Below are 24,483 nucleotides of genomic sequence, written 5' to 3' on the forward strand. Positions count from 1 at the left end.
GCCACTCTGATGCTCACAGGTGTATGGGATCCATCCCAGGGAGATGAGGGAGCTCCCCAAGCTGCTCTCCATCATTTACCATCAGTCCTGGCTCAGCAGGGAGGTCCCAGAGCACTGGAGGTTCCAGTGTGAGCCCATCCCCAAGAAGGGCTGGAAGAAGGAGCTGGGGAACTCCAGGCCTGTCAGCCTGACCTGGGTGCCCGGCAATGTTATGGAACAGATCACCTTGAGTGCCATCACAGGGCACCCAGAGAACGGCCGAGGGGTCAGAGCCAGCCAGTGCGGATTTCAATGTCTGCACTGATGATCTGCATGAGGGGACTGAGTCCAGCATCAGCAAATTTGCAGATGACACCAAGCTGAGTGTGCGTGTGGATCTGCTGGAGGGTAGGAAGGCTCTGCACAGGGCCCTGGACAGGCTGGATCCAGGGCCCAAATCCAACAAGCTGAGGTTTAACAAGTCCAAGTGCTAGGTCCTGCACTTTGGCTGCAACAACCCCTGCAGCACTACAGGCTGGAGACAGAGTGGCTGGAGAGCAGCCAGGCAGAAAGGGACCTACAGGGACTGATGGACAGCAGGCTGGACATGAGGCAGCAGTGTGCCCAGGTGGGCAAGAAGGCCAATGGCTCCTGGCCTGGCTCAGGAATGGTGTGGCCAGCAGGAGCAGGGCAGGGATTCTTCCCCTGTGCTCAGCACTGCTTGGGCAGCATCTTGAGTGCTGTGTCCAGTTCTGGGCGCCTGTCATGGTTTGACCCGGAAACAGGATTTCTGGGATGCTGTAGATAGGGCCAATGAGTGCTCAGATTTGAATATTGCCATCTGGCCCAACCACTGGGCATTGGATCCACCTCTGAGAACACAGGGTAAAAGCAGGGCTCTCCCCCTGGCAATTCCTCTTTGGATTTCCGGCGGGAAGCAGTTGGGTCTCTCCCCTGGCCCAGTTGCTGGCTGGGCTGGGGGAGGGGAAAAGCCATGCGGCCCGGCCCAGGAGAGGTAGGCCTGGCCCCCCCAAGGGTGGAAGGAAGAAGTAAAGAAATGCCGGGAAGCAATGGGCAGCCTGTTCCTCCCCCCACCCTTGGAGACAGACAGAGAGAGAGTGCAGCCTGTGTTTGTGGCCGTTACCTTGAAATTTAGTAAACATGCGCTGGCAGCAGGCAGCCCGGCTGAGGACATGGGGGGGAGGGGGTGCAGTCAGGAGTCCAGCCGCTTGGAGGAGTTTTTAACCCTTTTTGGACAATGAAAACTTCACAGAACATTAACCCTTCCTAGACGAGTGATGAAGGTCTGGACCAGAGAGAGAGAGAGTGAGAGATGTTGGAAGAATGGAGAAGAGGGAGTGGCATTTTATGCTGGACTCTTTTGTGTAGCCATGGACAGAGCCATGTTTCCGTGTGATACAGAGACTGAGTCCAGGGGGAGAAATGTCCCAGAGCCAAAGAAGATTCAGTGTGGGTACCCCTTGGCCCCAGGAGGTATATAAAATATGGGGGGGACAGATGTCCCAGAGGTGAAAGACTGAGCTTTTCTGGAACTGGACACAGCATCCTTAAAAAGACAACCCTGGAAGCAGCCCTGATTCTTGTTCGGTGGTGAGAGCACCGGAACAAGGACGGAAAAGGCCACCATGACACATGGAAGGACTCCCTCTCCTCTTGAGGAACTGAAAGTTGAGCATTCTAAAGGGTGGTGCTGGACCCAGAATTGGTGACTTTGGAAGATGTATTGTATTGGGAATCTAGGGGGGAGGAGGAGGAGAGTGTTTTTGTGAGGTTTTCATTTTCCTTGTGGTTTTTTTTTTTTCTTTTGTGCGTAGTTTAGTAATTGTTTTTGTAGTTTAGTTAATAAACTTTGCTTTTTTTTTTCAAGCGAGAGCCTGCTTTGTTTATTCTCGGTCAAAATCTCACAGCAGACACTAGAGAAAGTGTATTTTCATGGGGGCATTTGGCCTTGTGCCAGTGTCAAACCTTGACATATTGTAACGGGAACTTCCCTGTCTTAGCTCTTACCTCTTGTCTCTTAGCTCTTGCCTTTGATGCTCTTACCCCTTTTACTCTCTTATGCTTTTACTCTCTCACCCTCTCATCCTCTCTACCCCTCTCTTCTCTCGGGCCTGCTCCAGCTGTGGCTGCAGCTCCCAGCAGGGCCCTGCACCCAGGCCCTTTGCAATAAACCCCAAATCCCAGCAGGGCCCTGCACCCAGGCCCTTTGCAATAAACCCCAAATCCCAAAAGGTCCCTGCACCCAGGCCCTTTGCAATAAACCCCAAATCCCAAAAGGTCCCTGCACCCAGGCCCTTTGCAATAAACCCCAAATCCCAGCAGGGCCCTGCACCCAGGCCCTTTGCAATAAACCCCAAATCCCAAAAGGTCCCTGCACCCAGGCCCTTTGCAATAAACCCCAAATCCCAGCAGGGCCCTGCACCCAGGCTCTTTGCAATAAACCCCAAATCCCAAAAGGTCCCTGCACCCAGGCCCTTTGCAATAAACCACAAGTTCCATGACCTGGCTGCAGAGATCTCTCGTCTCCGTCTGTCCCGACCGTCCTACCCCCGTCAATCCTACATCCTTTTTCTTCACCTGGTATTATTTTCTATTTAGTCACTTCTAGCTGGTTTCCCTTTGATTTGTATGTACTGCCCGTGCAATGTCAAGTAGTTTACCCATATCAAAAGAACCTGTTTCCCAGATTTCTTGTAGTTTTATTCAATTATCAAGGACTATGCTATGCAAATAAGAGCCAGACAACTTTTACCTTCCTCCTGAACTTCCTTTTACCTTTATTGCTTTCTTATCTGTGCCTGCAGCCAGCCTTCTTAGTCCTCTGTGCACTGCGCTTTGCAACTGCATTTAAACCTCCTTTCTCTTGATACTCTAAATGCTTAGAGCAGATGTGTGTCATGCTACACATATAACAACAACATTTAATATTTTTCTCTTTATTTTCCTTATCCAAAGCCTAAACGAAAGGATCTGAAGGTGCTATATTAATACCACAATCCTTTTGCTATCCAAGGTGATTTCTCAAAATGAGAAACATTTCAGTATACATGACTTAATTTCATTTTCTTCTTGATGCAAGAATAACATCAGTTGTAGCAGGATGTTATTGTCCCATCACCCACCGCTCAGTGTTCTGATGAGTTCCTGGGTTCTGTGAAATTAGATTTTTGTGTTAATTTTAAATACATGGGAAGGAATTGGCCCAAAACTTTTAAAATGTTTCTCCCTATCACCCTGTGCATAGGAATCAAACCTTTTGGTACAATTACACTTCTGGGAGCCTTTCTAAATCCAGGAATGTGGCTGCCATCAGGAATGTTTTTAGTTTATAAACTAAATATATGATATGGTTATATATATGGTAATATATGTGGTATGTCTGCAGTCATCCAGCCGTTGTTCTCACCACCACAGGCACACAGCACTTGCCCTGGTGGCTTTGGGGTACAGTCAGTCTGTCAGGCCTCCCCATACTTGTATTCCAGCCCTCCCCAAATAGGTTTTTGATTTGGACGATCAAAAACTCTTTAGTTTTATATTTATGAGCCCAAATCCTCCTTAAAAGAGTGTTTCTCAGCTCCCTAAATTGGTGTTTCAGACACCAAAATATCCTTAAATGGCTGTTTCTGAGCCCAAAATCTCCCCAAACAGCTGTTTGTGAGCTCAAAATATCCCTAAACTGCTTTGAGACTCTGAGCTCCCCTTTTTTTTTTATTTTCCGAGCCAAAAAACCCTCCCAAAATCAGTGTTCTGGAGCCCCAAAGCCCCCAGAATTGCTCATTCTCAGCCCCAAAGCTCCTGCACTCACCGTTCTGGCCCCGAAGCTGCTGACACAGGGGTTTCTAAGCCACGAAGTTCCCAATATCAGTGTTCCAGGACCCTGACGCCCCTAACTCAAGCCCTGTGCCCGGTGTGCCTTCAGCCCGCGGGGTTCATCCCAGCGCTCGCGGTGCCCTGCCGGTGCCCTCCTGGGCCATTCCCGGTGCCCTGGGAGGCTCCAGGAGCCGGGAGGGGCCGCTGGCTGCGCCCATTTCCCTCCCCCAGCCAAGGAGCCGCTCCCTGATCGAGCATTTCCACTTTCAGTTTCCAGGGAAATCAGCATAAAGACGAGAAAGGTTTTACTGGGGTGGGAACGGGTCGGGCACAGTGAGCTAGTGAGCTGTATCTATCCCGGTTTTTAAGCAGTGCTCGCACGCCAGCGCGGAGCGGCTCCTTCCCAGACCTGTCCCAGGTAAGTGCCTGCCCCTTGCTCCCGTGTTTCCTCGGGGCTTGCTCCTTCTGCTCCCAAAATTGATGTTTCTCAGCCCAAAAGTTCCGTAAATCGCTGTTTTGGAGCTCCAAAGCTGCCTAAATAGGGACTACAGAGCCCAAAATCAGCTTAAATTGGTTTTTTGGAGCCCAAAAGCTCTGTAAATTGTTCTTTTTTGCTCTGAAAATATCCCCAAATCACTCTTCCTGATTCCCAAAGCTCCCAACATGATTTTTTCTCAGCCTTGAACTCCCCAAATCAGGGTTTCATAGGCCTGTGTGTCCCTAAATTGGTCTTTAAGAGCTCTAGTGTTCCCTAAATCCGTATTTCTGAGCCCAAATGCTGTTTCAGGTCCAAAAAAGTCCCCAGGCAGCTGTTTCTGAGCCTCAATGCTTCTGAAATTTCAGTATTATTAGCTGTGAAGTTCCCCAAATTTTTGAGGCCCATTTTTGAGGCCAGAAGCGCCTTGAAATGGTATTGCTGAGCCCCAAAGTATCCTAAATTGCTGCTTTTGTGCCCCATGTCTCTGGACACTGATTTTTCTGAGCCCCAAAGCTCATTAAATTGGTGTTCCTGAGCCCTGAAGCTCCCCAAGTTGCATTTCCTGACCCACAAAGCTTCCTGAGATCCCTTTTTGAGTACTGCAGTTCCTTAAACATGTGCTTCTGAGCCCAAGAGCTCCCTAAATTGGAATTATGAGCTGAAAAGCTGCCTAGAGGGGACTTTCTGGGGCCAAAAGTTCCCCCCAATCAGTGGTTTTGAACCAAATGCTCCCTAAATTGGTGTTTCTCAACCCCAATGCTGCCTAAAGTTGCGGCTTGTTCAGAGCCCAAAATCTTTCTAAATCAGTGTTTGGGACCCCAGAGCTCCCAAACTTGCAGTTTCCTAGTCCAAATGCTCCTGAGTGAGAGTTTCTGAACCCCTGAGAACCCAAAATTGCTTGTTTTGCTCTCAGAAGCTGCCTACATCATTTTTGTTCAGAGCCAAACCCATCCCTGGATGGTTTGGAAGGCTGTGCCTGAGTGCTGGTGGAATGCAGTGGGAGAGACTCTGCCAGAGGAGGGTCAGGGAGGATGAGGATGGGAGGTGTGAAGAGCAGCTGGGATACCTGGACATCCTCAACAGGATGGGCAGAGGTTAAGTTGACTTCTGTGAGTGAGCAGTGGAGGGGTCAGAAAGGGGGGACCCTGCCTTGGCAGCTCAGAAACTCCCTGATCATCAGGGAGAGTGGGCAGAAGAGCTCTGGGGGCAGCCTGCAGGGTCTGCAGGCCAGTGAGCAGGTTCCCATGGGAATGGCAGCTGCCCTGGCATCCATGGCCAGGCAAAGCAAAGGGCTCCAGCAGCACGGGGATCTGGGAGCGATGGCTCACCAGAGCTGCCTGGTGCGTGAATGGGGGGTGCTCACGGGGAGCTGCTCCTTCCCCACAGGGAAGGGCGGGCCAGGGATGAGCTCCTCAGTGCCAGCCTGGGCTGTCACAGCCGGGAAATAGCGGGGTCCAGGCACCGAGGGGCAGGGACTGAGGCCGGCACAGCTCGGGCTCCAGAAGAGAAGGCTTTGATGGGCTGAACCAGCAGCTGCGGAGGGTTCCCACCCCCACGGGCTCCTCCCTCCCTCCTAGCACGTCCTTTCTCCGTTTGACACTGATTTCCCGTAAATGCCTATCAGGAAATGTGCCGAGCTTTCCAGGGCAGCCTCTTCTGAGGGCAGGAATGGTCTCTCCAGGAGCCAGGAGTAAAGCACTCCTCTCCTGAGGCTCTCAGCTGAACTGAGCGAGCTCCAGGGTGAAAAGGCAGCGCTTGGGACGTGGAGCACACGGGCCAGCAGCCAAGCAAGGCAGCAGCACCCGCGGCTGTGTGGGCAGGAGCCCAGCCAGGGGAAGGGCTGATACCTGCCCAGCACATTGACACCACACCTGCCCAGCCACAGGGGGCTGAGGCACTCAGGAACCACTGCCCTGGAGGTCCCTGGGGTGGCAATCCTCCTCCAGCTGTCCTTCAGTCCTGGTGGAATTCCCTAAAGAATATCAGTGTCTGCAACAACAGAAGCATGACCCTGCCCAAACAGAGCTGTCTGCAGCAGAGCAATCTGCACAGTCTGCAGCCGCCCCTGTGGGCAAGGCCAGTGCAATCACTGTTGGCCATGCACAGCAGTGCCACCCCCTCCTCTCAAGGCTTCCCGGGCAGTGACCATCCCTGGGCTGGGCACTGCTGAGAGCCCTCACGTGCTGAGTCCAGTTCTGCCACAGGGGATTGAGTGGGAAAAGCTCCCTGGACCATCCTGGGGCCTTCACTGGGCATTGCTGAGGCCTGAAGGAGCCCTGCTGCCCTCCAGGGCCCCAGGGCTTTCAGTGTGTTTGCCTCGTCAAGGCCCAGCTGTGCTGCAGAGGGTGGGGGACCAGTCAGGAAGGGTTGGAGGGAGACCACAAAGTTAATATTTCATAGAATTCCTATTCAAAGTCGATTGTCCCTTCCTGCCCACAGTCTACTGACACTAACCCAGTTCCTAATTCATTCCTATATAGAGAAAAAATGGTCAATTCAGGCTTTACTTATTTATTTCATGGGTTTTTTGTCTGATAGCAAAAATTGTTACCATGACTCTTGCTACACATTAAATGGGAAAAAAGTTAAAAGTAAGTAGCATATTGATTAGGCACAGCCTGGTTGCCATGAATACGCTATGGATAATTGTTTGTTTCTTTGATCTTGGCTGATCGGAAAAATTTTTAGTCTGAATATAGAATGAATAATTATTTCATGGAGCGACTAGAACTTATTTTAATTTTTATATTTAATATTATTAGCTCACCTTAGCACCCAAGAAAAAGCATAATGAGATTTCACCACCACTCATACAATCCTCCTGCATTTAACTCACATGCTGGTAATAATGTTTTATTGCACTCAATGCATAATTCAAAATGTCTAATTTATTGGACATCTGTTGACAGACCAGACTCTCTTGGTCTCTGGGCAACAAAGCCATCACTGACAATGTGGCAGAGAGAGTTTCTTCTTTTTTGTTTCTTTTATTTCTTTTTTTTTTTCCCTTCTCTTACCCCTGCCTCCCCCACCCCCTTTTCTTTTTTTCTTCTCCTCCCTTCTCCTGTCTTTCCCCCTTCCTTTTTGTTTTCCCCCTCAAAGCTTCAGCTTTGGCTCAAGAGTGCAGATCTGGGCCTGCACAAAATAATTTTCCTGTCTAAAGCAGTTGTCAGGGCTCCTTCCAAATATGAGAGACAGAGAGGACAATGTGTGTCTGACTGTGAGAAGTGGGGTGACCCATCCCTGGAAGCACAACCATCTTTCCATATGTGATCTGAGCTACTATCTGTGCTCATCAGTGATCAATGGCAGAGGCACATCCAGGACACCTCCATGTGCACAGTATTCATTGTTACTGTTTGAGAAGCCATCTCGCTATTGCTCTGCTTTCAGGAGAAAATCCCTCAAACTCTGAGCATTTTTTGCCATTTATATGCTTTCCCTCCTTTCAGACCAGAGCAAAACAGCAAAATGTAGTGGGAGGACATGGAGCAGGGTTCATTCCTGGGAAAGCACCCCTGGCATTTACCGTCTGATGCCTTCAGTTCGACCTGTGGGACAGCCATGGGCCCTGGGGCTGTGACTTCTCTTCGGTCCCTGCTGGCATTTCTCTATTTCTAGTCCTCCCCTCTTTTCCTCACCTGGGTCTGTTCTCCCCTTGAGCACCAGGAAAGCTTTCTTACATGCAGCAGCTTTGGCAAGGGGCTCCTTAATTCACTCCAGGTCCTCCGCCTTCTCTGGAACACGGCCAAAGCAAACAGAAAGTCACAAGGAGCAGACAGCCCCCTGGGAAATGGAGTGCAAGGAGAGGGAGAGCAGAGCACAGCAGCGAGCTGTCCCCTGAGCAGACCTTTCCTCACTCCTGAGCAGTCCCTGTTTCTGCCTTCACCTCATCCTTGCTGCTCTGATGGGTGTGCTCAGGAGGGACAGGCATCTTTGTTGGAAGGGTCAGCAGGGCCCTGCTTTCTGCAGCTTGCTGTGCAGAAGAGGATATTTAGGAAACTTCCCAGTCTGACCCTTCCCAAGGCTCTCTGGCCATCACACTCCAGCCACCAGAGGTGTTCAGTGCTGGGACTGGAGCCCCTACAGAGCAGGGGCTGCAGGGCCCCAGTGGGCCCTGCTGGACTCCCCACACCCAGCCCCTGTGTCCTCCCTGGTTCCAGCCCAGGTTTCCCAGAGCAGCCTCAGCTGTCTGATTCCATAAAGCCATTTAATCCCAGTGCAGTGACACAGGAACAGCTTGAGCTGTTCCTCCAGCAGCCTGAGCTGTTCCTCCAAGCCCCTCAGTTTTATCCCCTCACAGTCTGCATGCCCAAGGCTTGAGTCTGGCTCTTCCTCCCGGGCCCTCAGCTCCTGCTGGGTCTCTCAGTGCCCCTTCCCCAGCAGTGCCACCACTCTTGGTGCCCTTTGTTGGGCTCTGTTGGCCGTTCATGAGCTCTTGTCTGGGGCTCCCACCTAGAGCTCAGCTTGCATCAGGCACTGCAGCTGCCCCAGCCACCTGCGCCAGGTGTGTTCACAGCCAGGAGAGGGGAGAGTGGGAGCGAGGTGGTTGCAGATTTGTCTTTGTTACCCGGCTTGCTGCTGTATTGGGAATTGCTGAGAAAGCAAAGCAATCGTCCCTAAGTCAAGTCTGGTTTGCCCATGGTGGCAGCTGGAGAGGGATGTCCCAGGCTTTATGTGAGCTCTTCAGTTGTATTTTTTTCTCCTATCCAGTTGAGGAGGAGGAGTGAGAGAAGTTTGATGGGCATTTGGCAGCCAGCCTGCAAATATTCTCAGTTCAGTCAAAGAATGAACAGAGACAATTTCTCACAAACTGAACCTAACAATCCTAGAAAAAAAAAATCAAACAATTATTACCGCTCTTTCTATAACCATTGTTTATAAAAATGGTTTGCTAGAGTGTACTATTCATAGTGCATAAATAGTGTGAGAGGTTTTCACCTTAAGACCAATCAGGTCTTAGGTCCACTACTGTTCCTATAGGAACTGTATATTTCTTAATACTATACACGAATAATAAAGTGTCTTTCATGCCTTCTGCATCATGGAATCAGTGGTAATTACTCTCTGGTCGGGACACCTCCTGCATCGACACCAGCCAAGGTCACATGTCCTTTCACCATAGATTTCTTCATAGCTGGTCAGGATAACCTCCAGGATTTGAGTCTGAAGGAATGGAAAATGGTCCCTTACCTCTGTGGAAAATATGACTGGGGTTGAACACCAGGTTCTGCACTCTGCAAAAGCAGAAGGTCTTAATTTTTACCAAGGAAGATGAAGTGTGTGTCTGTGAGAATTCTCAGAGCTCCAGGGCAGACAAGATGGGTTAGGGACCAGCTGGGAGTGCAACAGAACATCTTATCAACTGCCTTATCTTCTCTAGTGCTGAGATTTCGCTCACCACAGAGATTTTGCCCCTCTTTTCCCTTGCATTGCAGAGTGAACCTAGAGAAAATGATACAGGAGACCAGAAGCAAGGACTGAATATCTTGGAAAGAGCTGTATTCTGTTTGGACAGTGATGGAAGGGAAAATCAGTAAATTAAAAAACCCTCAGTAGATCAGCCGTTTGAGTAGTATGAGGGATATCTGTGTCACAAAAAAGCTCTTAAATGCATTTTTTTTAAACCTAAGGGGAAATATCATAGTGAAGCTTCCTCTTTTTCATTTTCCTTTTTCTTTTCAGGTGAACCTAATGGCCACAAAAAAGGGGAGTTCATGGCAGCATGACCAAGGAGGCCAATTTGAGTCCATAAGTAAGTGTGGACTCATGGATCCCATTGCCCATTGCCTGTGCCCATCCTTGTGATGGGATGGGATGGGATGTGTTATCCCTGAGAGAAGTGAGGCCAGTGGAAATCTCTCCCCAGAGCACGTTGCCTGCAGAACCTCTTCCAGAGCCCAGCAGAAGGCCTGGCCTTTGGGCTGGGATCAGTTTGGTCAGAGGGGTGACCTCCTTTGACCAGAGACACATCCCACTCTAGCAGGGGGTGTTGCTGAGCAGGGCTTTGAGGGTCAGGCTGAAATGAATGTGCCAAGGGACAGAGAAGGGACCTGGGAGGTTCCTCTCCACTCTCAGAGTGAGAGGCAGAAGAGTCTCACCCTCTCGTGGGTGGCTGTGCTCTGGTGGGACTGGGGCACCTGTGTAGTGCCTGAGTGCTGTGCCAGCTGAGGCAGCTCCCTGGCCCAGGAGAGCCTCAGTGGGCCCGAGGGTCAGGGACCCCCAGCACTGCTGTGGGGCTCCTGGGCCAGCTGTGGGATGTGTTCTGCCCCAGAACCTGCTCAGTGCAGTTCTGGAGTTCCCTGGCGAAAGGTCCTTGTTAAATATCCTGTCTTTGATTTTATTTTCATGTGCACCTGATGTCCAGTGTCTGTGGCTGCTGGCTGTCTGGCTCAGAAAGGTGTAGAAGCGCTATGTGGCGCAATCAGTAAGTGTGCTGGATCCCATTGCTCTTGTCTGTGGCCATCCTGCAGGCTCCTGGGCCAGCTGTGGGATGTGTTCTGCCCCAGAACCTGCCCGGTGCAGTCCTGGAATTCCATGGGGAAAGGTCCTTCTTAAATGTCCTGTTTTCTTTTTCATTTTATTTTCATGTGTACCTGATGTCCAGCATCTGATGATGATGATGATGATCTTCCTCTGAAAGGTGCAGAAAAGATACTCTGCAAAACCTGTAAGTGTGCTGGATCCCATTGCTTGTGTCTGTGGCCATCCTGGGAACCCTTGGGATGGGATGGGATGGGATGGGATGGGATGGGATGTGTTATCCCTGAGAGAGGTGAGGCCAGTGGAAATCTCTCCCCGGAGCACGTTGCCTGCAGAACCCCTTCCAGAGCCCAGCAGAAGGCCTGGCCTTTGGGCTGGGATCAGTTTGGTCAGAGGGGTGACCTCCTTTGACCAGAGACACATCCCACTCTAGCAGGGGGTGTTGCTGAGCAGGGCTTTGAGGGTCAGGCTGAAATGAATGTGCCAAGGGACAGAGAAGGGACCTGGGAGGTTCCTCTCCACTCTCAGAGTGGGAGGCAGAAGAGTCTCACCCTCTCGTGGGTGGCTGTGCTCTGGTGGGACTGGGGCACCTGTGTGGTGCCTGAGTGCTGTGCCAGCTGAGGCAGCTCCCTGGCCCAGGAGAGCCTCAGTGGGCCCGAGGGTCAGGAACCCCCCAGCACTGCTGTGGGGCTCCTGGGCCAGCTGTGGGATGTGTTCTGCCCCAGAACCTGCTCAGTGCAGTCCTGGAGTTCCCTGGGGAAAGGTCCTTGTTAAATATCCTGTCTTTGATTTTATTTTCATGTGCACCTGATGTCCAGTGTCTGTGGCTGCTGGCGGTCTGGCTCAGAAAGGTGTAGAAATGATATTCGAAGAACTGAGTAAGTGTGCTGGATCCCATTGCTTGTGTCTGTGGCCATCCTGGGAACCCTTGGGATGGGATGGGATGGGATGTGTTATCCGTGGGAGAAGTGAGGCCAATGGAGATCTCTCCCCGGAGCACATTGCCTGCAGAGGCCCTTCCGGAGTACAGCAGAAGGCCTGGCCTTTGGGGTGAGATCAGTTTCATCAGAGGGGTGACCTCCTTTGACCAGAGACACATGTACCTGTAGGACACGAAAGAACACAGGCGGACACCACTGTTCTTAATGTGAAGAAAAAGGGAAGTTTATTTTCTGACTCCAGCATTTATAGTTTTCCAAGAGTGACAGTGGATTGGAGGATGACAGTACCACCTCTCCAATGACACTGGACAAACCAACAGTCTCTCAACTTTCGCTTTTCTATAAAGGAATGCAAAACAATGAGTTATTTACAGCAAGTGTGTGAGAAAGCTCGGTACAAGAATGTCAACGTCAGAAGGCTTAGAAAATCTTAACAAAACAGGGTGACAGACATGTCCTACTCTAGCAGGGGGTGTTGCTGAGCAGGGCTTTGAGGGTCAGGCTGAAATGAATGTGCCAAGGGACAGAGAAGGGACCTGGGAGGTTCCTCTCCACTCTCAGAGTGGGAGGCAGAAGAGTCTCACCCTCTCGTGGGTGGCTGTGCTCTGGTGGGACTGGGGCACCTGTGTGGTGCCTGAGTGCTGTGCCAGCTGAGGCAGCTCCCTGGCCCAGGAGAGCCTCAGTGGGCCCGAGGGTCAGGAACCCCCCCAGCACTGCTGTGGGGCTCCTGGGCCAGCTGTGGGATGTGTTCTGTCCCAGAACTTGCTCAGTGCAGTCCTAGAGTTCCCTGGGGAAAGGTCCTTGTTAAATATCCTGGTTTTCTTTTTCATTTCATTTTCGTGTGTACCTGATGTCCAGTATCTAAGGATGATGATGATCTTCCTCTGAAAGGTGCAGAAAAGATACTCTGCAAAACCTGTAAGTGTGCTGGATCCCATTGCTTGTGTCTGTGGCCATCCTGGGAACCCTTGGGATGGGATGGGATGGGATGTGTTATCCCTGAGAGAAGTGAGGCCAGTGGAAATCTCTCCCCGGAGCACGTTGCCTGCAGAACCCATTCCAGAGCTCAGCAGAAAGCCTGGCCTTTGGGCTGGGATCAGTTTGGTCAGAGGGGTGACCTCCTTTGACCAGAGACACGTCCTACTCTAGCAGGGGGTATTGCTGAGCAGGGCTTTGAGGGTCAGGCTCTGAATGTGCCAAGGGACAGAGAAGGGACCTGGGAGGTTCCTCTCCACTCTCAGAGTGGGAGGCAGAAGAGTCTCACCCTCTCGTGGGTGGCTGTGCTCTGGTGGGACTGGGGCACCTGTGTGGTGCCTGAGTGCTGTGCCAGCTGAGGCAGCTCCCTGGCCCAGGAGAGCCTCAGTGGGCCCGAGGGTCAGGAACCCCCCAGCACTGCTGTGGGGCTCCTGGGCCAGCTGTGGGATGTGTTCTGCCCCAGAACCTGCTCAGTGCAGTTCTGGAGTTCCCTGGGGAAAGGTCCTTGTTAAATATCCTTTGATTTTATTTTCATGTGCACCTGATGTCCAGTGTCTGTGGCTGCTGGCTGTCTGGCTCAGAAAGGTGTAGAAGCGCTATTCAAAGAGCTGAGTAAGTGTGCTGGATCCCATTGCTTGTGTCTGTGGCCATCCTGGGAACCCTTGGGATGGGGTGAGATGTGTTATCCCTGGGAGAAGTGAGGTCAGTGGAGATCTCTCCCCAGAGCACGTTGCCTGCAGAACCCCTTCCAGAGCCCAGCAGAAGGGCTTTGGACTGGGACATGTTCTACTCTAGCAGGGGTGTTCCTCACAGTTGGTCACAGTTTCAAAGACACAGCACATCCCTTCTGGGATTTCCTTTCCTTTCTTTCAGCACTAAAGGAGGAATCTCACCCTGGGCTTAGCTACAGGGACAAAAGCCAGAAGCCTTTCTGTGCAGGTGAGTGCCAGTCCTTGCCCACACTACTTGGAAACTGAACCCTGCCAAGCAGGAAGGAGATCCAGGGGTGACGGCCTGGTGCAGTCAGATTGAGCAATCCCACCTGTCCATAAATTCCCATTTCCAAAGGCCTCCAGCCAGTCCTTTGTTACATTCCCCATCCCTATGCAGATGCCCAGGATGCCAGGGTGCAGAGATGTCCCTGCACGGGGTTTTTCCCAGCACAAGCAGAAGCAGAGGAAACAAAAAACCAACCTGCAGAAGACCTAAGAAGAGACCTGTGGGAACCCAGAACATCTCTCTGGCAGTCCAGGATGGCCAGGACCCCTGCCAGGGGGCTCAGAAGCCCTGGCACGGAGCCCAGAATGCCCCTGCGGTTTTGATTATGACCCGTGGAGCAAATTACCAACCTTATATGAAGATCAGCAAGCCACAACAGTTTAGGTAGAATAATAGTGAAGTTATCATGGGGTGGGAAAGTAGATTTTGGGGTTTTTGGTGTGGGGGTTCAAGAAGCAAGATGGAGGGAACTGGGTGTGTCCAGCCTTTCTCCTTCTTCTTCTTGGCCTCCATCTTCTGCTGTGATGTTGGCACTTACCGATTGGTTTAGAGTAGAAGCTCACTGTCTAACATAGGTGATAGGTATTGGAAAGTAATTGTAAACATTGTATACGTAGTTTGTAGTATAAAGACATAACACCACCCTGGGGGCAGGCAGAGTGCCTGGACCTGTCCTGCTGAGCTGACCTTGGCAGGGCAGGAGAAAATTTTTTATAGATAAGATAAAATAAACAACCTTGAGACTGAGAAATGAAGAGCCCTGACTCCTTCTTCAAGCGCCGGGCTGGGAAAAGAGACTTTGAACTTTTCTTGGGGTCACTCTGAGCGAGACACTGAGACATTGGCAGCCCTGGTGGGTGCTCCAAGAGGGCACCCAGGTGGGCAGTTGGCAAGCAGCCACGCCACAGCCATCAGCTGCTGAAACCCAGCCTGAGAAGGAAAGAAAACTGGCACTCTCAAGGGAAAAATCCAGAAAGAACATCTCAACCTCTGCTGAGAAGATTCGTTTCAAGCTCGACCCAGAAAGAGGAGGGCCAGAAGCGCCCCTGGAAACCCTCACCTGCGAGCTGCTGGACAGTGACCAGGGCAAACTCCGGACTGACCTTGCAGAGGATCCAGCCTTTGTAAGAAAGGTCAAAATTGAGAACATGATGGGGACATGCTCCCAGGAACAACCCAGCATCTTGTCAGCCGTACAGGGCGTGGCAGCCACACACCCTGTGAAAATATCTGAAAAAAGATAAAACGGCCTTGAAGCTTTTATCCCCAGCAAGGGTAATGTTAGAGGCAATTTCGTGGAATTCCGCGGGGGCTGCCAGCTATCAGCAGGCAGCAGTATTCTCTCGAGGATGGGGGAAGGGAAATCATCCTGCCATCAGCAGGCAGCAGTTGCCCTTACCGACCAGGGAGGGGCAAAGGTAATCCCTAGCAAACAGGTGTGGGAGGAATTGGCATCATCTCCAGAGTGCCCAGGGTCCCATGGGTCCCCAGAAACCTCAGAACTCTCAGGGGGAGGAGGGCGAAGAGGGTCGGGGAAGCCGGGGCAGAGCCGCTTCTCGGCGACTGGCGAACCCGTGCCACGGCGGCGCCGGCCGGGAGCAGCCCGGGGGGGCCGCAGAGGCGGCCGTGGGGGCTGCGGAGGCCGGCGGAGGCCCACGGGGGCAGCGGGGCAGTCGCAGGCACAGCAGCGGCGGAGGCGATAGCGCGCACGGCGGTGCCCGCGATCGCAGCAGCGGGCGGTCGGCAGCGTGCGGGGCACGGCCGGCGGCTGCGGGGGCAGCGCCGAGCGGGGCCGGGCCGGGCGGAGCGCAGGAGCGGGAGGCGCAGGGCTGGCGGCGGCGGGCGCATGCGCGATGGCGGCGGCGGCGGTTTCCCGCAGCGGGGGGCCAAAGCCGCGCGGGAAGGGCACAACCCGCGCGACTGCGATGGCGGCGGGCGGCGGCACCCGGGGAACGCGCACGGGCCGCGGCAGCCGCGCCGGGCGGGACTGAGGCGGACGGGACGGGACGGCTGCAGCGTCCCTGCCACCGCCGCGGAGCGCGGCAGGCGCTCGGTGATGACGCACAAACCCGGCAGCCGGAGCGGGGCGGGTGTTTCCCCTGTGCGCAGACGCGGCAGAGACACGGCCGAGCGGTGACCGGAGCCAGAACGGGACGGGGGCAGCGCCGGTGTCGGTCACGGGCACAGGCGGCGTTCCCCAGACCGCGCCTGCGCCGAGAGAAGCGCCGGGGAGGCGCGGTCGGGGCGGGGGCATCCGCACTCCCGTGAGGGCACCGGCAGAGACCGGGCGCGGTCTGGGTGCAGAGGGTGCCCGAGGGACCAGCCCTGCTCCGGTCCCGCGGCAGCGGGCACGCAGCCAGCCCCGGCAGCCGGCACACAGTTTCAGCCTCCATCAAAATCTCAAGCGGGAGATTTTTCGCGGGTGCAGCGCATGTTGTGGGAGGCGCACCGAACTCCTCAACAGCCCGGTCCCACAGAAGTGACGGAAACAGCATTTACCAGATGATCAGGCTTCAGATGCAAAAGATGGACATGTAAAAAACCTGTCCAAAATCAGAGTAAAGTGAGAAAGCACACAGGCTTTTGCCCAAGATACAGGAAAAAGGGGAAACCAGTGCCAATCAGTGGTATTCCAAATATGATGTAAATCAAAATCTTCTATTGTGAAAAATGCCTCTCAGGGAGGGAAACCATCATAGAAAGATAGAAGTATTAGTAATGATTCAATTACATGAAATGTCTCTGAAGACAGAGCATTTGAGAAATATCGATCAGATCCTATCTGTGGGGTCACCAGCTGATTCTCCAATGATTCAGAGGTTTGTTGGTATTGAGTTTGTAACCTTTGTTCTTTTTGGATTTTATAGGTGATACTGATAAATAAGGATTGTTATTAATGCTATATGAATACTTAAAAAAAGTTGTCATAACCCCTTCAAACACTTCCTGTTGATAAGTTGATTATATAATGAGAATTCTCAGAATTTATAATAAGAATTATTATCAAGGTATTGTAATATTTACAGCCAGCTTTCATGTGTTTCACTGTCTCTTTGTGTGATCATCTACAAGACATGGGTCTCTTCAGAATCTTGTCTTTTTGTTTTTTAACTACTCATGTTTTTTAAGTTTCCTTTAAATCCAGATTGCCAGTTTCGTGGTTTCCTTCAGTTATTATTTCTTCAGTTATTATAGAGTACTTCAGCTGAGAATTCAAGAGGTGTGCTGTGTTTGAAGAATTTCTATCCTGACAGAAGTTTTGGAGGGATTCAGTTCTTTAATGGTTTGACTGATCTTTAATCCTAAGGTTTCCTATTCATAATTGCTGTTTTTAAGAGTCTTGTTTTAAAATGTATTAAGTGATGTCCATCAATTAGATTTGGAACTCTGGCCAAGTTCTAGCTCTACTTGAATGGAATGATTGACAAGCCCAGATGTTTTCTGCATCAAAAAGTATTCAAGTCCTTTTGGCTTGGCAATTTGACCATATATGATAGCTGAGCCTGTTTTCAAAGGGAGTTTGGAGAAACATGAATCCGGACATGAGTTCTCCAGCTCTCTGTTGTTTTAAGGTTCATCAGCTGTCGCAGACTCTGGGATGACAGTTCAGTGTTGTAGTGACTGATAATTGTGTGATTGCAGATGTGTTATTGGTTATGTGTATTATCTGATTGATTTCTAATTGTTGTTATCTTACATTTCCCTGTGCAATATTGCATAGAGACTGAAATAGAACAGACCAATGTTTTATTTTCATATATGCAAAAAGCCAATCATATAATGTGCATTTTTCACAGTACTGGTAGCACGTAGCTGTGACCCAGCTTCGTCTCCCCTTCCCAGGGAAGTCCTGCTCCATGACCTTTATCTGCCTCCCCAGGAGCTCAGTGGTAGGAAAAGGCACTTGAAGTGGCTGGTGGATTCTCCCTCAGTTTTTTGGCAGAGGCTTTGAGCCAGGAGGTTCTCTTGAGGGCTGCTGGCTGTGGAAACCTCTCCTGAGCTTGCAGGTGTTGAGTGAAACTCCCTGCAGGGCAGTGAACAACAAGTTATCCTCTGATCCATCTGGTGCCCCCATGGCTGGGGGTCAGCCCTTGCTGGGGAGCTGCTGCTTGGGAGAAATAGCCACTCCCTTTTCATAAGTTTAGAAAGGTTTATTCAACCTTATAAAAAATACAAGAGAAGACTGAATGGAGAAAATGTTACGCCAGGAGCAAAGTATTTTCCCCACCATGTGCTCACCCGCACAATGGAGGTTTTGCATTTTAACCCTTTAGCTCCTCCCAAAATTCTGTCCATTGACCCCTTCTTCACTGTCCAGTGGTGGAGTTTACTTCCTCAAATCTTGATTGGAGGTCAGATGTCCCTGTAGTGACAAGGTGACCCTCCCAAATATCCCAACCCCGGCTGTCCCTTGATAACAACTGAGGGAGTAAAAAAATTTTTCTTAACCTCTATACATGGTATTTGTCTGTTAATTGTGAGAGTCAATCATTGTGGCATTCACATTCTCTGAACAGAAACACATAATTCTCTCTCAAGGTTTTTTTTCCTAGGGAAGCACAGAGAAAAGAAAGAAAACAATTCTTATCTCTATCATGTGGAATGTGTTAGGAAGATTATTTACCTGAAGTGATTTGTCAGTTGGATTCTGCTGAGGATTGTTTTGTTTCCTTGGCCAATTGGAAAAAGCTTTGTCCTGGCTGTCTGGAGACAGTCACGAGTTTTCTTTAGCATTCTTTAGTATTCTTTGTAGTATAGTATGCATCTTTAATATAGTGTAGTACAATGTAATATAATATAGTTTAATAAAGCAACTGTTCAGCATTGTGAATCAATGGAGTCAGCTGCCAATCATTCCCTGCAATGGGGCACCCTGCTTTTTGATAAATCATCGCATTACTCATCTCTCACACTGCTGCTCCTCCCCAGGTGCTTTGCTCTCCTGCACTCACACTTCTCTCTGCCAATCTGTGGCTTATTAAACCCTCTGCTGGCTTTGTCTCTCCTGTGGCTACAGGCAGCGTCGATTCCTGCGGACACGGAGAGAGCTGTGGCTGGAAAAGTTAATGGAGGGGAAAGAAACAGGGAAGGAGAAGGGCTCTGGTGAAGATCGCACTGCCTTCCTGAGGCTCCCAGGGGAGATGGCAAAGCTGCACCAAGACCCCATGCTGTTCTCCGATGACATTTTTGTCATTGAGCCAATGGTAAGTGATAGCTGAGACCTCATTTTCCTCCTCTTCTTCCTCCTCATCCTCCTCCCCCTCTTCCTCCTCCCACCCACTCTACCCCTGGCTGCGGTCACTGGGCAGATCCTCAGCTGGCTCGGTGTGCTGGGAGGGAAGACATTGAGTTTCTGGTGCATCTGCAGAGCTCGCCTAAAAATGCCAAATGCTAAAAGCATTTCTGCCTTGGAGGCTCAAGGCAGGGCTGGGAGCTGGACAAGGCCAAGCTGTGCTGCCAGGGCCTGAGCTCAAGGGCACTCTGTGCATGTCCCTGCAGTGTCACAGGGAGCAGTTCTTGTAGGTAGGGGCTCCCCCCACACTTGAGGTTCAGCAGAGGCTGTTGGAGCACTGCCAGGCCACATTCTGACCTGAAACTTGCAATGGTTTGCTGGGAAAGTGAGGCCAAATTCAGCCTAAGGCTAATCATGGAAATGCCAATCCCCTCCTGTAACCACGCCTTGCACTATTTCTGAGTGTCCCTTCCAGTGTCCTCTGTGAGCCTGGACACAATGGTGGAAGGTTGAAATGGGCCTTTGGAGTTGTCCTGCACACAGGGACAGAAAACCTTTTCCTTTTCTGGTGATGCAAGCAAACTGCCACGTGCTCCCATCAACCAGAGCCTTGATTCTGAATACTGGCATTGTGAGAGATGATGAATGCCTGGTGTCTGCACAGTGCAACATCCCTTCTCATCTTGGATAAACCCTAGAATAATGCCAGCCTCTGCTTTCTTTCAAAACAGGTTAAACTAATATTTTTTATTTCCAAGGTTCTGGTTCTGGGCAAATTTGGGAGAGAGCCCCCAAAGGGGCTCCTCTAGGAAAGCAGATTCAATCGGCCGCTACCCCCAGGCGGTCCTGGAGAAAAGACCTCCTTGAAGTGGAAAAAACCTATTTATTAAACGATAAACCCAAAACAGTATTAATCAATAAAACCCCTTGCTGCTCCAAAAGAGATGACAAACTGAGAAAGTCCCTCTCCAGGTTGCAGCTCAGCTCACTCAGTCTCTGATCAGTCCCTCTGGTGCTGGAAATGTCGCAGGCCAGGCCTGGCCCGGTGGCCACAGGTGCAGCTGCTGGTGCTCTTCTGGTGTTCAGTCCAGAGCGGGTTTCAAGAGGTCCAAAGAAAAGGGAAAAAACCCCACAGTCCAGGGAACTTCTTTGCCTCAGCTAGCTAAATTAACTAAAAGCAAAGGAGGGCTCTGTCCCGGCTGTCTGTCCATCTGCAGACAATGCATTCCAGGAGCAGGAATGTGGAGGAGTGAGTGCAGTGTCTGATAACAAACTGCTGCTTCTTCTCTCCCCTCTTCACTCTCTGGAAGACGTCTTAAAGGTGCAAAACTTATTATTCAGCATAAACAGAACAAGACGATTTGGGATAAAAGCATCATATAGTCAACCCAGGACAGGGATCATGTTCTCTTCTTGTGAAGAGCCACGAGTGCACAGTGGCAGTTGCATCCCACTGTAGCTGACAGCAGCATGATGTGACCAAGAGCCTTTGTCAGAGCAGCAGGAATATTGTGGAGAGTGGGAGCTGAACAGCTGAGCGTTGAGAGCTTCCAGCGCTGTGTTGAGCTGTGTTTGGAGTGTTTCCTTGGCTCCTTGTGTTGTTCACTCATTACTAATGAACAAGCCTCTGTATGCCTCTGAACAAAGGCTTACAGAAGCGTGGTTGAAAACAAGCAATGTGAAGTTTGCAGAGCAATGTTTTGCTGTCTCTTTCTGCTGTAGGAGGGAGAAATTGGGCCGAATTGTTCAGCTGAAATCAAGGTGACCTTCAAACCCCTGGAAGCACTGGAGTATGGAAGTGTGGCTTACTGCAGCATCTCAGGTGCAGCTCCTTTGCCCTGCCTCTCTCCCCCTCAGTGAAGCCATGGTGCCAGCCTGAGCCCACTGGGCTCCCATGGAAGTGCTGGGAAGAGTCCCTGGTCAGCAGGGCAGTGCTGGCGCATCCCCCCTGGCCCTGCAGCTCCCAGGGAGTCTCCCGTGCCAGGCCAGGGCTCAGAATGCTGTGTGTGCCTGAGTGATCCCAGAACAGCCCAGGCAGTGCAGGGAGAGGTTTTCATGCCATGGCTTTGCCAGCATTCCCTCAAAGGCCAGAGAGCTGCTGAGCAGAACAGTTTTAGTGAACAAGCACTCAGCCCCTGCAGGCCCCTGGCCTCCAGGATGGCTCCATTTGCCATGGATCCATCATCAGGTGGTAGGAGCTGAGTTGGAAATGGGCTCCCTGAGCCTGGATCACCTCCCAGTGCCCAGACAACAGCAGAGCAGAGGTGGCCGAGCCTCCCTGAACCCAGGGTGTGGGTAGAAGGAGCAGCCTTGGCCAGCACCAGCCTCTCTCCCTTTGTGGGAATTGACCCCTTGCAGCTCTGTCTGTGGCAATAGAACACAGTGCTGAGTGTCACAAGGGGAGCACTTGGGCAACAAAGTCCTGTGCTCCTGGGCCAGGGAGTTTGGGAATTGCCAAACTCTTAATGAGCTCTGTGCCTTCACTGAACGGATTTCAAAGCTCCCCTAAGTGCATGGGAAGGAAAGCATAGAACCAGAGTATGTTAAGGATGGAATGGACCTTAAAGGCCTCTGGGCAGGGACACCTCCCCCTAGAGCAGGTGTCGTAGGAAGGGGACCAGGACACCAGCTGGTTCATCACAGGTCCAGTTTATTGAAGAAAGCATCAAACACTTATACAGCAAATAATAAGCTTATCAATATTCTGTAAGCCAAGCAATCTATTGGTTAAACTATACCATTAACTCTTCCTCATTCCTTAGGGGTTACATCTCTCTTTTCTCATGTCTCTTTCACTATTTGTTATCCTACTACAGCTAGGCCCAAGGACACACTGTCTAGCAGGTGCAAAACTTGGAATTAGCCATGGCTTTGTATTTTTCTAGTCTCTAGTCACCTAAATTTCCCAACACTTCTCCTGTTTTTATTTTTTATGAAAAGCAAAATTCTATGGGCTAACTGTGTCACACTCTTTGCAACACAAAAATAGGTAATTCTAACAACTAAACAGTATTCTCAGCTAGCAAGGTTTCTCTGTTATAAGGGATCTAAGCCAGGAAAACAAACTGAAAAGGCTATCACTATTGATATGCTATATGACAGATACAAAAAGGATTTTATGTGCTACAAGGCTCAAACAAAACTCAGATGTGCTAATACAACTTACAAAATTAAGCTAAAGGAGTAACATGTACGCAGGTTTCACCTGCATTGATTGTCTGGTAAGTTTGCTTTCTATTTTCAAACAGCAGATATACTTCAAACAGGAACGGCTCTACTCACAAATGCTTCTGATTGTCCTTTTTAACTAAAGTTTCTCTGATGTTCACAACAACACTTTGCACACAAGTCATAAAATAAACGTCTATCATAAAAGCATAAATCCATCTAACCTCACTTAAACTTAATAGTACCTAGACTTAAAATACTTAAACTTAAAACATTTAAACTTAACAAAACTAAACCTTAACAGTATTTAACATTTAACGGCACTTAATAGATAATTTAACTTAAACTACTTAGTAACAAATAAAACTTACTATAGAAATAGAATATAGCATTTACTATAACTTACTTACAGGCCTGATTCTAAAATACTAAGCTAAAACAACTTTCTTCACGTGTTTGCTGCAGCATTTTTATACTTGAATGCACTTAAACATAAGGAGTTTATTCAAGGTATACCTGTGGAAAAATTCTTTTGAATTCAGTGCTTGCTTTTACATCTATCACATCTAAACAAATCTAAAAATACAAAAAGCATACTCATTACATCTTACTTACACAATCTTTTTAACACATCTTTAACATTTTTAAATTTTTCAAAATATAATTTTAGAGTCTGATGTTTCACTGACTGAGTTATTTGGACTTCTGATATTTAAAGTTTCTTTTACAGTCTCTGCTAGGAAGAACAAAAAGTCCTTTTAACTTAGGTGAGAAACGTCTTGATAGTAATGGTCCTTGGTGTCGCTTGTTTATTATCACTGGTTTCTTAATTGCAGTAGGGATCTTTTGTTGACCAGAGTCCCATTTATTACGGCTGTTAGGTCTAAAGCTGAAGCTTTTGCCGGCTGCGAGGTGGAGGGAGAAATGCTGGCGCTGGAAAAGCGCTCTGGTCCTGCGGCGCTTGTGTCGGAGCGGGGCAAACCCCCCCATGCTGGGCTCTTTGTTCCGCGAAACTCGCTGGGAGGCTGAATCACTGCGTGCGCTGCACCCACGGCCGCACGGGTCGCTCCCCCCGTGGCAGCTCCGCTTGCCCCGCCGCTGCCGCTGCTACCGCTGCTGTGCCCATGCCGAGTTCAGAGCATTACAGCCCTGCAGGCGCCCCGAGCCGCAGATGCTGCTTTGCACCCAGAGACATACTGAAGCAGTGTATTGTCTATCACCCGCCATGGCTTGCTCAGTTTCTTCGCTGTCTTATAATCTTCTAACACTGCTTCCCATAGTATATCCCCAAATTTTCTCCATTCCGAGAGTTCATGGACCGTATGAGGGTTAATGAAAACTTCTTTAGCGTATCCGTGGGCTAATAACAAATCTATCCCCTTTACCGTCGCCATTCTAGATACGCGGCGAATGAATTATGTGCTGCTTGCCTTTTCATACCTATTTCGTGAGCGCTCTTTGCAGCTTTCCAGGCTCCGGCAGACACGTATGGCTCGAGTCACCGATGTGAACCCAAGGGTGCTTCAAAATTCCGGCACCATCCTGGCTTCTCAGGACCCAACTCCAACTTCCTCGACCGTGGCGCGTTCTCCCCCTTTTTTTTTTTAGGTCGAGACGAGGGGTCAATGTTCAGGGTCAACCACTTTTCGTAGGAAGGGGACCAGGACACCAGCTGGTTAATCACAGGTCCAGTTTATTAAAGAAAGCATCAAACACTTATACAGCAAATAATAAGCTTATCAATATTCTGTAAGCCAAGCAATCTATTGGTTAAACTATACCATTAACTCTTCCTCATTCCTTAGGGATTACATCTCTCTTTTCTCATGTCTCTTTCACTATTTGTTATCCTACTACAGCTAGGCCCAAGGACACACTATCTAGCAGGTGCAGGACTTGGAATTAGCCACAGCTTTGTACTTTTCCATTCTCTAGTCTGCTACATTCTCAACAGACACCCTGCCTGCAAAAAGGCCTCTGCCCTACTTAGGACATCTTTACCAAATTACTTCACCTGTGTCCTCTCTCCTCAAGCCACTCTTTGAAAAAAGTCTCCACAGGAGGGCACATGCCCAGCCCCACAACAGCTGGCCTCACAGCCCTGAAAGGTCAGGACCAGGGTTCCACGCCTGATTCCAGGGGGTCCCTCCAATGGGCCACTGGCCTGGAAGCGCCAGAGCAGCCGGCTGTCAGGATCAAGGCGGCTGCCAGGGGGCTGCTTATGGCCTCTGACAGCCAATTGCTCAAGGCTTAGTAGTGCCTCAGCCCCTCAGGGTCGCCCCCAGCCTGGCCAAGCTTCCCGGCAGCAGCACGACAGCCCCACAGCAGCTCCAGAGGAGCCCCATCCAGAGGCGCCTGGGAGCCCTCAGCAAGGCAGCCAGCAGCACCGGGGC

At 50.4% G+C, this 24,483-nt stretch overlaps 2 protein-coding genes across 2 annotated transcripts; both read left to right on the forward strand.

Annotated features, from left to right (window-relative positions):
• Window positions 1–4,136: 4,136 nt before the first annotated feature.
• On the forward strand, window positions 4,137–14,040 carry LOC128943534 (uncharacterized). Its single transcript, XM_054286451.1, has 9 exons — window positions 4,137–4,231; window positions 9,977–10,046; window positions 10,659–10,718; window positions 10,899–10,961; window positions 11,593–11,652; window positions 12,574–12,633; window positions 13,243–13,302; window positions 13,564–13,629; window positions 13,801–14,040. The coding sequence occupies exons 2-9, from the start codon at window positions 9,986–9,988 to the stop codon at window positions 14,010–14,012; spliced, it is 642 nt and encodes a 213-aa protein (XP_054142426.1). The 5' UTR covers window positions 4,137–4,231; window positions 9,977–9,985; the 3' UTR covers window positions 14,013–14,040.
• A 1,013-nt stretch (window positions 14,041–15,053) lies between these two features.
• On the forward strand, window positions 15,054–20,792 carry LOC128943516 (hydrocephalus-inducing protein-like). Its single transcript, XM_054286435.1, has 3 exons — window positions 15,054–15,107; window positions 18,707–18,893; window positions 20,645–20,792. Exons 2-3 carry the CDS (start codon window positions 18,756–18,758, stop codon window positions 20,780–20,782), a joined length of 276 nt encoding a protein of 91 aa, XP_054142410.1. The 5' UTR covers window positions 15,054–15,107; window positions 18,707–18,755; the 3' UTR covers window positions 20,783–20,792.
• Window positions 20,793–24,483: the final 3,691 nt, after the last annotated feature.

Source organism: Melozone crissalis, unplaced genomic scaffold, assembly GCF_028551555.1.
Source record: "Melozone crissalis strain CALT ecotype California unplaced genomic scaffold, PUWL_Pcris_2 ptg000046l_1, whole genome shotgun sequence".
Classification (NCBI taxonomy): domain Eukaryota; kingdom Metazoa; phylum Chordata; class Aves; order Passeriformes; family Passerellidae; genus Melozone; species Melozone crissalis.